This window comes from Cryptococcus neoformans, chromosome 5 (assembly GCF_000149385.1).
Source record: "Cryptococcus neoformans var. neoformans B-3501A chromosome 5, whole genome shotgun sequence".
Classification (NCBI taxonomy): Eukaryota; Fungi; Basidiomycota; class Tremellomycetes; order Tremellales; family Cryptococcaceae; genus Cryptococcus; species Cryptococcus deneoformans.
The window spans coordinates 427315-440680 of record NC_009181.1 but is presented as its reverse complement, the minus strand read 5'-3'; the positions used below and the strand labels follow the sequence as shown (position 1 = coordinate 440680).

The following is a 13366-nucleotide window of genomic DNA, read 5'->3' as shown; positions in this document are numbered from 1 at the left end:
ATTGTTATGTCGTTTCATAACAATGAATAACCATTGATCCAACTCTATTGACTAGCATCAAGCACCTCCAGGCGCACCTTGATTACCAAAAGAACGATTATAGGGATTATGGGAACTTAAAGACGCCGGCGGAAACCCTGTACCACCCCCTGTACCACGAGAGCCTTCTCTTGATGACCATCCACTACTTGGCCCTTTATACCCTCCCCTACTTCGCCAGCTTCCTCTACCGTCCCATGAACCTCTTATTCTGCTCCCTCCCCACATTCCTCTCCTTCCCCCTCTGAAGTTATTACTGGCTCCTCGCGGGCTCGCATTGTCGTCATGAATTCTAGGCGCAGGCCGGTAATTTTTTCTCTCTCCCACCTCTCTCCTACCATCGTTCCCAACTCGATCTACAATCTCCAACACCCTCTGATCACTCCATCCTTCGGCAGCACTAGGTTGATTTATCTCATCCAGCACATACATGCGGTCAAGTCCTTCCCCTCCATAAATAGTAGGTGGTTGGAATAGTCGGCTCATTTGAGATAAGACACGCATACCTTCTTCACCTCCGTGGATGGTCGGATGTGATTCGCGTCCTAGTAGTCGCGACTGAAGTGTGTCTTGAGATACAGAGAGAATAAGACAATATACTAGTGGCCTTGGAAGCTGATCGTCGGCAATTGCCACAAAATGACTTCTCTGGCTACGGAAATTGTCAGCGTCAGGGCAGACCATTGATGAGCGTCTCGATGAATCTGCCAAAAGACACGATAGACCTAGTGCGAAGGAATTTACATACACAGGATCGAACCCAACCCTATCGACAAGTACATTATATCCGTTTTTCAAGCCCCATCGGACTCTGGATTCGCACTCTTGCCTCCTCTTGCTGGGGGCATCGTCTTGGGACGCTCGCATCCAAGGCCTTCTTATTACAGATGGCTGAACCTTGCCAGTCCCCTCTGGAGGTGTAATGTACATTGAAGATGCGCGAACTAGTGCTTCCGCAAAAGTAGTTTTACCGCTGCCCGGTAAGCCGACAAGAATCAATAGTACCTGCGGCTACGTGAGGGGTATTTCATTATTGGCTCAATACTTTACTGCAGGATATAAAAGGAGAACTTACTCACTTCTAACGATGAGGTATTCGCATTCTGAGGCGAAAGGTTGTCGATGGCGACAAAAGTGCCGTCGCAAATCGGAGTGGTATTTTCGACCTGCGTCATTTTGTGGGATATGTAGTAGTCGACCACTGGCAGGAACAGGAACGATGGTATTGTGCAGTAGATATATTCGAGGCAGCTGGAAAAGCAGAAAATCGTTGGATCCCCTGAAACGGTGAGCTAACCTGATTATGGATTTTGAAAATGTTTTTGTAACAGTTAAAGACACCTGAATAATAGCAATGAAGAGGTCGGTGATTAACAACAACGACCTGCAGTGACGGAAGAACGAACAAAACCGACGCGATGGCAAAAAGAGTTGAGAAAATAAACAAGAAGCGCCTTAAAAATGAAGATAATTAGTTATTAAAGGGAGACGACGGAAGCAGCTTCATTTACTTATCTACTTTACTTAGGTATTCTTACTACCGTCGTGATGCTTTGTGACCCATTCTTCGTTATTCACTCGAGTCATCACCGTCCCGCACAGTAACTTCATTAATCATATTAATCCTTGGTTTTGTTGCTGTTTCCTGCCGCATTTGGGAGATAGAAATGTACTCTCTGACGTCCATCTCTCTGGCGTTGGAGGGGTGAGTAGCAACGGACATGGAGATTCGGAAAGAGCAGGTTTATGGCGTTGGCACCGACATGATTCCCAAAAAGCTCAAGCCTCACTCAAGAACCAATTAAAAATCCGCTATGATCGTCTTGGACGATAATACCTTGGCCAAGTTCATTTCCGACCGTCTCTTTCGTGACGGAGGTTGAAGCTGTCCACTTGCGAAGACTTACCTACCTGGAACGATTCCATCGTTTCTGCGCTGACCTACGCTCAAGTTCGTCCCTACATAGGTCTGCCTCCTAGTCCATGTACCATAGCACTTCATAATGATCCTCGAGGCTCCATCGGGTCCGCTGTGATCCCAGCACCCGCTCCTCGCTTGACGAGGCTATCGATAAACTCGTCCAAAGAAGCATCAGGAAGACCCTCATCACTTCCTTTCGCCCCAACTATCGTCATTTACACTACTGCTGCCACCCTTTACGCCGCCTTGATCCGCGATTTTGGCAAGCTTGACCAAGAAACACCAAGATCCGCGCCCTTGTTGAGACCGTCTACATTAGGTACACCGATGTTGCCCACTTGGCTTAGAACCCTGGGTTCTCTGGCTCGCGATCTCACTGCCATGGGACTCACTGTCAACAAGCTGCTTTATGCACTTTATCTTCGCGGCCTCCCCCCCGGTTTGCCTCTTTAGTCACCTCTGTCCTGTCTGCTACCTTCAATCTGTCTGACTCCAAACTTAGCTCCGATGACTTGCAGGCTGCTATTCTCAAGTTTGATACCGATGGGATAAGTGGGAGCAAAGACACAGGGATTCGAAGAGAGGCGGTTTGTGACACCGACGCGTGGCAGTCGTCATGCACTTTAGGCATCTCACAGCATTTGGTACCCATACTAGCCTCGCAGCTTAAAAGCCGCCCATATCCCCTACGCTCTATCGACACACAGTGCTCTTACTGCTTGCTCTTTTTTTGTGAAGCAATCAATGACAATTAAATTATCAGAAACGGACTTTTGAAATTAGTCATGCATTCTCGTCAATATCGTTAAAATTATTAACAAAGATAGGTTATCATCATTGTAATAGCAGGAAAATCGGGCATGTTTATCGTCAATCGTCGGAATAACAATGCAGTTCGTAATAGTTAGAGCAGTCTTCTTGAGGCATCTCTTAGAGCCCCCATACAACTGGTTCGGATTCCTCCAATTCTAGTCTCGGGGCAGTGCCTTTCCTTTCCGTCATACCGACAGCCCCCCTCTGCTCATCTGAATCGCTCCTGTTGCCAGTATTAAAAGTTGAAGATGAGATGACTCGTGACTGTAAAGCAGGCGCTGATGATGGCTTTGTCCTCTTGAGATGTCGACCAATCCAACCTGACTCAGTGTGGTGCCTCGCATCGTCTGGCCTTGTTATCTGAACCTTTCTTCCCAGAGCATCGGATGAACTACCTTCATTGCTAACTCTAAGGTTGGAACGGTGTGGAACTGACGACGGCAAGCTTATTAACGGTGACATAGGTTCAGCGGCTCCAATCCTGTCTTTCCCCCATTCCTGAGCCAAGGATTTCAAACGGGGAAAGGTTTTCAAGCCTCTAAGAGCCCTCTTGGTACTCTCAATTGACCTTTTCCCTCCGAATAATCTCCTTTCTTTGAGATCTCTGCGATTCGACTTGTTGAGGCTTCCAGAGGAACCGCGGGAGGAGGTGTCAGATTCAGGACCATATGGTCTCCTCAGAGACGAGGATACCAAGGTGGACGGTTTACGCCGCAGGCCTGTAAAGCTACGAAAGAAGTAGGGTGCTCCTGGACCGCCGTTGGGCGCAGTTGGAATATCTTCCTTGTTCGAGACCAGCTCCTCCCATTCTTCATCTTCCAAGCGAGTTATCGTGCCATGTAACTCAACACTGAGGCGAGCAAGTGGGATAGAAACCTCGCTTTCTCTGCGCAAATGACGTCTAACGAGCCGTGGAGATGCATGACCTACACAGAGGGAAGGGACAGAAATGACATCTGATACAGAAAGACCCGACAAGGGAAGATCCGTTGGAAGATTAAGGGTTTCAAATACAGCAATGGAAAGAGGATGTGGACTTGCCATTGTTTGGGAAGGAAGAGGGTCAGGAATGGAAACTGGCTGAGCCGGGACGGGAGGGGGAATAAGACTGGTAGGTACAGGAGGAGGTGGAACCAAAGGTATGAGCTTCTCATTGGATGAAGTGAGAGAAGAGAGTGACCTGAAGGGTGAGAGAGGTTTCTCCGTGATATCCGTACCATTGAAATCATCCTGAAATACAGTCGCGGACTCCATATCAATAGACAAGTCCTCAAGTTGTTTCACTTGAGCGTCTCTTGCCCCTTTAGACATTACCTCCGTGTCTCTGGCCATCGGAGTTTTGTCCTCTGTCGCAATCGTGATTTCGATCCCCTGGGACTCAAGTTGCTTGAGAGTAAGTTCCATGAAGGGTGTCTTCACTTCATTTTGCCTGTCTTCTTCGTTAGTCTGGAGTTGTCCGGACAGAATAGGGTTGAAGAGACCTTCGGCTGCAGGCGTAGTTACGCCAAAAGTAGCGGCAGGCGAGGACGTGGCGGCAATGGAGGGTAAAGACAACTTGGGAGCGACCGGGGTGTTTTCCGGTGAATCTGTTGGGGGCACAAGAAGAGAACTCGACTCAGAAGGGTCGGGACAGTCAACTTGGGCGGATAAGCACCCTGACACTGCCGGAGTGAGGTTTTGATCAGAAGCGTTTCCCTCATGATCAACTGGCTGTTCAGTCAATCTGTCTACTTTGTCCTGTGCTTCTCCCCCCAGCTCAAGCCCAGTGACAGATTCTTCGATAAAGCTTTCTACCCCATTCTCCATCTCGCTCTCCTCTTCACCATCCCATATAGTCTCCCAATCTTTCGACCAGGTGAATCCCTCCAACTCTTTTTGATATCTTACGAGTTCGAGTTTGTATAGCGCGTCGTCGTTCATGGGGGTACGCTTCCCACCACCGACCTCATAGTCCCGCAAGTCATGAGTGGACATGTCGACAGAGGGATCTTCTTGGAGGCAAAGTTTAGGAAAGTATCGAGTATTGTATTCTGCGGTGGGGTGGATGTGAAGACCGTGCGGATCTTGGTATTCACCACGTTGAACTGTACCCCAGTCGCTGATATACGTTATTATACTTTAAGTGCGTAGAGATGGGAAAAGGACATACATCATTGAGAAGTATTCATGTTGCTTCACGCAAGGTTCTGTGATCCTCCTCATGGGATCCTTCTGTAAAAGCTACATTGATTGTCAGCTCCTTGGCTGCCTTGAGAAAACAGGGCACTCACAGCGTCAATGAATTTATATGTCGTCTGATCAGGGGCATACCTAGCCAGCTTGGGATCTTTGAAATAATCGTCCCATGGGTCATATAATATCTTGTTCCATAAGACCATCTGCCCTTCTTTGTTAGCACGCTCCATCAAAGAGAAGTAAGTGCGTACCGGGGGGTCTTCGTCTCCTTTCCGGAATGGAACCCGTCCCATGAGCCCTTCAAAGACGATACAACCCAACGCCCACCAGTCTACGGCATACGAATAATCGCCACGTTTGACGACTTCAGGAGACTAAATGATGTTAGAAAACAAGTCGCTTATCGAGCATACAAGCTCACCAAGTATTCTGACGTACCAACCTGTGATCAAGTGCGACGGTCAACAGATAATTATGCCATTTAAATACGGGACCTTGGACTTACAAAACTGTAAGCTTTGTCAATAACCAGTTTTTTTCCTCCACCGGGCTGTGATCTGTAGCTTCCAGCACCCTTGCCGGCCCAAGAAGGTAATTCTGCTTGTCCGGGATATGTCACAGCGTGAATGGGTTTTGGGTCTCCCCTGTAATCAAACTCTTTGCTGAGACCAAAGTCTGCCAAGACAGCATGGCCTTTGGCATTAAGAAGGATGTTCTCAGGCTTAAGATCGCGGACGATAATACCATGACGGTGTCTATGCAAGTAAATGAGCAAAAAAGGCAAGGGCATTGAAGGTCACCAAGGACGTACAAATCTTCCAATCCTTGTGTGATGTCTGATGCGTAGAATCGTGTTCTGTGATCCCCCAAGATACCATAGATCTCCATTTGTGTCGCGAGATCTCCTCCTGGGTAGAATTCCATTACAAAGTAGAAGTTTTCTTGGTCTGTGAAAGAGAAATGAAGTTTTGAGACGAAACGATTATGTGGTTCTTGTATAGCGATACGACGGAGGATAGAGACTTCAGTCATGGTATGGTCAAACTCGTCATGAGTAAATACAGAGCGCTTTGATATAGCTTTCATAGCATGGATGGTATGGGTCTGAGCGTGCTTGACAAGCAGCACCTAACAAAGAAAGTCAGTAGCGAATCGGCACTTTTGAAAGCGTGCTTACTCTACCAGCACAACCTTTGCCCAGCACGCGGATCAGCTGGAAATCCTCCAATTTCGCCACATAATGGTTGATTTTCGTAGATGCCTCTGATGTGCTTGCCTGGAGTTTTAGTATTGTTGGGTGGCCTTGGCTCCTGTATGTTTCTTCAGCTTTGTGGATGCTTGATGGTTTCTTGATGTCATCGGAAGCTTTTTCAGTCGGGCAGGCCTCTTCTGCAAGGCCGGCGGCAGTTTCATTCTGCGCGTCAACAGAAGCAACGTCGACAAGCGTCATTTTTGAGACAGCAGCTGACTGTTGAAAGGATGGAGGATGGTGATAAGAAACTGCGTAATTATGAGATGATGAATGATCAGCAGCGGAATGGAAGCTGGATACGAATAGTGTGGGAATTTTGGCGCGATAAATGGCAGTTGCCATGTCCTTTGATGCGATTATGTATGTGGTATTACGAACGGGGAACGTGCACAAGGTTTCTTCTCGAGAGTTACTAGGAGGACAGAGGAGCAAATAGCGTCTGATGAATACGATATTCACTGTGGGCAGCTGTGGAGGACACACATCAGTACATAATATGGCTATCATCCGAGATACCTGGCCGACTCCTATATGAGCGAAGAAAAATAAGGCTCACCTGGTCCCCTAATACTCAAAATACTCAGCTGGAACCAACGAGATCGACGAATTCCCTTCCCGTTATGCTCTTCCGCGAAAGGTCTAGCGACCGTAGCCCTTCAGGACTGACGTCGCTTCTTGCGAAAGAGAGATTGGCGCTCCGAGAAAAAAGTTCCTCCTTTGATAGTGGTGGGAGGTCGTCCAGTGAAAAATGGGTCGAGTTGTCCTACCTTTATTCAATAGCTCTACACTAAATGTAGTCAATCGATCCGCGTGAACAGAAAAGGAATTTAAAGCGGCTTTAGGGAGAGAGGGGCGAGCGGCTGAGAGCCGTTGGAGTAGCGACAGAGGAAGCTGATGGAAAACGGAGGAAGATTGAGATGTGGTAGTATATCCGAGGGAATGGCACCATGGGAAACGAATGGAAGGTGATATCAGTGGAGTAGGGTGTGCTTTGGCCGCTCGTTATGCGGCGTGCGCGGTCAGTGTACACGATGCGCAAGAAGAAGCGGCTGGCGGATATGGATGGCGCGTCACTGGCCACCAGTCGGCACCTAACAGCCAGCGGACGCCAGTGGGCGGATGCCATGTCCCACCCCTCGTCATCTCAGCCTCCTGTCATTTGTGGGCAGGTATACCGCAGTTTTACCATCACCATCATCAGGGTCTGGACCATGGTTTTGGTGCTTTGGCCAAGTAGGCGGAGGGCCGTGCGTTGCGTGTGACAGAGTCCGAGTGTAGCGCGTTGTGCCAGACCGGAACACCAGATCAAGCAAAAACAAAAACGCGACGCGTCGCGTCAACAAATGCTATATAAAAAGCCACGTCAGAATGAAGTTCGCTCCTCGTCGCGAATTCGGCGTATCCGAGCGCGACAACTGATTGCTTGATGGTAGTTGCTCAAAGGTGTTTCCGTTTGTTGCGTCTTCTTTGTTAGGAATAGACTTTGCAATCCAAACAAGCAAGCAGAGGTATTAGCCTTCTCGCTAGCCCCTTCCCGGCCATTACAAAAGCGCCATTTTCCCCACCGCCTCCTTCCCTCTTCCCACTACGCGTACATACTGAGTTACTCTTTTGTCGCGTGTACGCCGGCAGGCGCTCTATTCCTCCTTCAGTTACGACTACGACATTTGACGACTCCATCAAGCCGATATTGTACAATATTGTACACTCTAGACGCGCCGCGTCTCTCTATCTTCCTACGTGCTTGCCTGGCGATCCGTTGATCACCTGTCTACCGTAATCCTCGCCTGATTCCCACTTTGAAGAATAATGACGACCCTTACCTCCCAGCCACAGGCAGTCGGGTCCCAGCTGCACCAATCGCTCTCTGCTACGCACGATTATGAGTATGACCCTCCAGAGTCACCACTCTCTTCCTCTTCCTTTATACAAGGAGACGCAGAGATGGATCAGGATCACGCAAACTTTTATTATCAGCAACAACAGCAAGCTATACTCTACCAGCAACATCATCAAGAAAACGGACTCGAACCTGGTGCAGCACGAATGGCAGCAAGGCACGCAAGGATGGGCGCAGATGGTGACAGTGATGACGGGTTCAGCGATGAAGAGAGTGACTCGGACAGCATGCCTGATGAAAGTATCGACTTTAGTCTGACCTATGCTCTGTAAGTATAAAGGAGGTGGACCGAATCAATCTTAGCCCAGTGCTAACGCTGGCCATTCAAGGCATACATTCTTGGCAACTGTGGAAGGGCAAGCTTCCGTCGTCAAAGGCGACTCTCTTGTCCTCCTTGACGACGCGAATTCCTACTGGTGGCTCGTGCGCGTCCTTAAAACAGAAGACGTAGGTTATATTCCCGCGGAGAATATCGAGACCCCCTACGAGCGTCTAGCGAGGCTCAACAAGCACCGTAATATCGATCTCGCTGCTGCAACATTGACAGAGAAGCAGCTCGGCGAAATGCAGTCTAGAGAAAAGCTCAAAGGCGCAATCGCTGCGAAGGGGAGAAGCGCGAGACAAGGCTCCAGCGAAGGGTCAGAAGAAAGCGGCGCTAGAAGAGTTGTGTTTGCTCCGCCGACATATGTTGACCATCCTGGTGTTACCTGGAGCTCAGATGAAGAATCCAGTGAAGGAGAGCATGAGCCTGACGAGGCTGAGGGACAAGAAGACGGACGTGAGGATCAGATTGAAGATGAGAAATTTGCTCAAGAAGTCATGGACGTGGATCAGAGTATGGATGAGATGGAACCAGATGATGGCATCGAGTGGGCGGATGATGCGGCCGAAAGAGAAAGACAGAAAGCTTTGGACCAACGCGTTCAAGCACAAGTCCAACAAAATAGTGTACAACCAAAGTCCAACAATCCTTTTGCGCCTCCACAAGTAAAATCAAACACGCCTGCCGATACGGTCTCGATTGACCGCCCAAAAGATTCGACCACCTCTCTCGTCACTTCTAATGGCAATCCTACCCTCGACCCTGCAGTTGCTGCTTCTGACACTAGGAGGGTTACTGCTACTCCTGCAGTCGCAAACAGTCCACTTCTACCTTCCGCTGTGGTTCAACAGAGCCAGCGTAAAGTCAGTAACCAATCGACGTCTTCCGTCTATTCTGCAATCTCTGCAAGCTCATCTGTGAGAAGTAGTACGCCAAATTCTATTACGAGCCCTGAAGATAACATGAAAAAGTCCAAGAAGGCGCGGAAGGGTAAAGACGAAGAAGGCGGCGAGAAGAAGAAAAAGGGCCTGCTTGGCGGACTGTTCTCTCGGAATAAGAGCAATAAGCCCAAGGGAATTTCCAGCGGTGACACCAGAAGCTCCGAGGAGAGCACCGTGGAAGAATTCTCCCAAGGAATTGTCTATGGACGAGATACCTCAACCGGTAGTCTTACACCACAACAGCAAGCTGAACATCCACAATCAGGTGTTTCAACTCATTCACTCAAACTTCAGCAGCAAGATCAAGCCCGTATGCAATCCTACACCAACAAGTACCTCCGTTCACCTTCATCTGGCCTCCATTCTCCTTCCAATGCTGAAGCTGCTGCTGCTGTCGCTCAATCAGCAGCTGCCATGCGCCTGACAGCAAGTATGAACGGCACCGCCAATGGCCGATCAGCTAGGCCAAGCAGCATCATTGTGTCACCCAACCCTGACGGGCCGCCCTTGTTGAATGTCATTAGAATCTTCGCAGGAACTAGAGTTCAGAGTGAGGCATCGTTCAAAACAGCCCTGGTTAATGAGACGACAAGTGCTGGTGACCTTATTCGGCAGGCAGTGCAGAGATTCCATCTGATATCTCCAGCCGGCGAAGATCCTGTCAAAAATTACTTCATCACCGTCAAGGACTTTGACGGCTCTGAGCTGGAGCTCTCCCCGACTGAAAAGCCTCTTGTCCAGTTCCAGAATGCTGTAGCTCGATGGACATCCGGGGAAACAGAGGCGGACGAACTCGGTAAAATTCTTCACGAGCGGTTAGGTGCTATCACTCCTACCGTAAACAGAGAGAGTGTGAGCAGCATCTCGAGTGTACTCAGTCTTTCAAATCATCCTGCCATCAAAAAGCTAGGCATGGATTGGGAGGATGACTCTGCCGTTAAACTATACCTTAACAGGCGAGTGCCAGGTGGGCAGGAGGAAACTCAACAAGAAATGAGAGGACTAGTAGAAGCGAGCCAGAAGGGGGTGTCAGAGGCGCAAAGCGAGTTCTCAAGTTACAGCACAGGCTTATCGACCGTGCATGAAAGCCCAGATGCGCCGGGCGGAGTTCTGTTTCCTGCAATGTCCCAGAATGAAAGTAAGAACCCCCATCTCACGATATCCACCTCCTATCAGGGTCCTGCAGAAAGATATCTATCCCCGTCGGCGAAATTCACACTTCAGCTTCTCCTTCACCCGTCTGACCTACCTGATGGGGTCGCATTTGACCCATCATCTGAGTCACTGGTTCCCCGTCCTCATATGCCATCCCCGTCTGTTGAAGAGCCTCGAATGAAACTTTTCACGGTCCCACGTAACGCGAATGTAGTGGATGTTATCGAACAAGGATTAGAAAGGTTTGGCGTCCAAGAAGGTGTAGTGGATGGTGGCGATGAGGTTGAGGACAAAGTTGGGAAAAGAAGGAGTATGACCAGGGTTAGATATTGCCTGGGTGTCATCATCGACGGGAAAGGTATGATCATTATTTTCTGTATATGCCTGTAGCGCTGACAGAGCGTGAAGAGAGACAGCTTCCAACTTCATCCAAGATATTGGAGGCTTATCCCTCCCCTCCGATGTTCAAGCCTATGGAGAAAAGCACGCCCGAAAGCCGACGACGTTCTAGAGATCTCAGTTCACATCTGGGTTCCATGGGAGATATTAGAGAGAGCGACCCTATTTTCGTGCTTCGTAAGGTTGGGCCTCGTGGGCTTGCGGGCGCAATGATCGATGGTCTGAAGGCACCTGCGTTGGCTACACCGTTGACGAGTGCGACGCTCTCCACTACCTCTTCTGGTCCACGCTCCCCCGCTGAGATTATCGCGGCCCAACGTGCAGCTTCTCGTTCTCGTCAACTCTCCATCTTGTCGAAGACCAATAAATCTGAAGGCGTGGATGTCGTACTTCCATCTTCTCAGGGGACTTTCCGCTCCACGAAGCAGGTAGATGAAAAAGGAAGCCGTGTTATGAGATATAGCTATATCGACGAGGGCGGAGAGATGTATGATATCTCAGAGCTTTTGGAGCAGGAGTGGGGCAAAGGCAAGGTAAAGGCGATTGAAGAAGAGGGAGAAAAGGAAGAGTTCGGCATGAGCTTGGTGGGAAATGGAAAGAATGGGCCGCCGGGATTGTTGAGACAAATGACAGATACATCGAATTATTACACAGCACCAAGTACACCCCAGCCTGGTGCCGATCTTGACATCGACGAGGTCGAAATTTTAGATGACTCGCGACCCCGTTCCCTGGAAAGGAGCGAAGAAGATCTTTTGCAGACTGCTGTCCAGCGGGCTAGTCAAGATGGTCAGTCTGCTGGACTGGAAGAAGCGTTGAAAAGGGTGTTAAGTCGAGTGAAAGAAGGTTCTAGTAAGGGCAGTACAGGTCCAGAGGATGTTGTCCGATCCCAAAATGGCACGCCAAATGGAAGAGTGACGCCGCAGCAGGTCAGTTCTATGAAAAGCTTAAATATTATGGAACGAATGCTGAGGAAAACTTAGACCATGGTGGTTGACCCACAGGCTACTCCACGCGCATCAGGCCATCAGTATCAACAGAACAGCCACGCCCTTGATCAATCTCGTTCTAATTCTCGTCAAACAAACCGCGAATATGACGACACGGCGACGAGCGTCAACCGCATCATTTCTCGGCACCGACAACATCCCTCTATTGCTTCCATCATGTCAGATATTGAATCGAACAGCGGATCACTCCGTTCTCGCGAGTATTCTGCTGAGCCTCGAAGCATTAGTGATGTGGATGAGAACACCGACACCGATCTTGAAGGATCAGGTTCGGGCTATGAGGCGAACTTCAATGACCGCAGTTCCACACCCGCTACAGCTACGTCGTCTACGCATCCCACTCCGCCATTCAGTGGAGGAGCTTTTGTGTACACCCGTGCTGTGAATACTTCTTCCCCGTCGCTCCGACTGCCCATCAGCTACCAGGATGACTTTGGAATGAAGGATATGATGGCAGTCATCAAGACAAGGGCAAGAGAGTATCGCCGTCCTCTTGTCAAACCCAAATCAAAGGAAACTCGGATGCGTAGTAGTTTGTCAAGCAAGGCTTCGTCACGGTCGGATGAACGACCAGGGGCTAACTGGCAAGACGATGAATTGGTGGACGAAGTGGATAGACATTTCATTGGAGAGAAAATTGATTGGGATGAGGTCCATCCGGAAATCAGGGGGTGTTTCCAAGGCGTGCAAGAACGATTGGACAAGTTTGACAGGGAGTTGGATGAGCTGTTGGCCGAGGTCGGTGCTTTAGGAGCATTATGAAAATGTACATGACGGTAGTTTTCTCTTGAACGAAAGGGCAATGTCAGTATAGTGGTTACGATAGTATGGTATTGTAAACGTGTGATAGGTTTCTCTGGCAGCTTAGTACTCATATTTTATGATGTGATTCAACACGAGATAATGACTGTATCGTTGCATCGTTTGTATTGCACGACCAAAAGCAACAAAGGGAAGGAAGAACACTTGAATCAGAAAAGGTCGAGTCATGATATGATGAATGAAGCGGTTTGAATTCTCTTCGGAGTAGTTGTAGCTCACACAACATATCACTTGCTTCTTGGTGTCATTTTCTTATCGCTCCATATATTATTATTCCCTAATCTTGATTTAAATTGTCTAATCTGTTGCGCACAACTTTCATAACCACACGTCTAGCTTTTGACATTCAAATATCGCTTTGAATTAGTGTCTGATTCTAGCATCACCACAACTGCTGCTGCTAGCTGCTTTTTTATTATTTATTAGTACTCAATGTAACAACAGTACGAGTAGTATTGTAGTAGTCATCTCAATAATAGAGTAAATAGATTATTGCACGACCTTGATACCGTATACGATTTCTGCTATCCTTTATTCAGCATGTGGATGTAGTTACTACATGTACATATTCTCAGGTTGTTTCTTATCCAGCTAGTATACAAGTACTCGTACAGGAA

At 48.6% G+C, this 13366-nt stretch overlaps 4 protein-coding genes across 4 annotated transcripts; 2 read left to right on the top strand and 2 right to left on the bottom strand.

The window, feature by feature from the left end:
• Window positions 1-57: 57 nt before the first annotated feature.
• On the bottom strand, window positions 58-1214 carry CNBE1600 (hypothetical protein; the record flags this gene model as incomplete). Its single annotated transcript, XM_770352.1, has 3 exons — window positions 58-691; window positions 788-1050; window positions 1119-1214. 3 exons carry the CDS (start codon window positions 1212-1214, stop codon window positions 58-60), a joined length of 993 nt encoding a protein of 330 aa, XP_775445.1.
• A 1676-nt stretch (window positions 1215-2890) lies between these two features.
• CNBE1590 (hypothetical protein) lies at window positions 2891-6542 on the bottom strand (the record flags this gene model as incomplete). The annotated part of the gene is made up of 8 exons (XM_770351.1): window positions 2891-4871; window positions 4923-4993; window positions 5044-5151; window positions 5200-5322; window positions 5370-5390; window positions 5454-5703; window positions 5760-6076; window positions 6126-6542. 8 exons carry the CDS (start codon window positions 6540-6542, stop codon window positions 2891-2893), a joined length of 3288 nt encoding a protein of 1095 aa, XP_775444.1.
• Window positions 6543-8009: 1467 nt separating this feature from the next.
• CNBE1580 (hypothetical protein) lies at window positions 8010-9388 on the top strand (the record flags this gene model as incomplete). Its single annotated transcript, XM_770350.1, has 3 exons — window positions 8010-8368; window positions 8430-9339; window positions 9380-9388. 3 exons carry the CDS (start codon window positions 8010-8012, stop codon window positions 9386-9388), a joined length of 1278 nt encoding a protein of 425 aa, XP_775443.1.
• An 887-nt stretch (window positions 9389-10275) lies between these two features.
• Window positions 10276-12689, top strand: CNBE1570 (hypothetical protein; the record flags this gene model as incomplete). Its single annotated transcript, XM_770349.1, has 3 exons — window positions 10276-10876; window positions 10909-11846; window positions 11901-12689. 3 exons carry the CDS (start codon window positions 10276-10278, stop codon window positions 12687-12689), a joined length of 2328 nt encoding a protein of 775 aa, XP_775442.1.
• Between the last annotated feature and the right edge of the window lie 677 nt (window positions 12690-13366).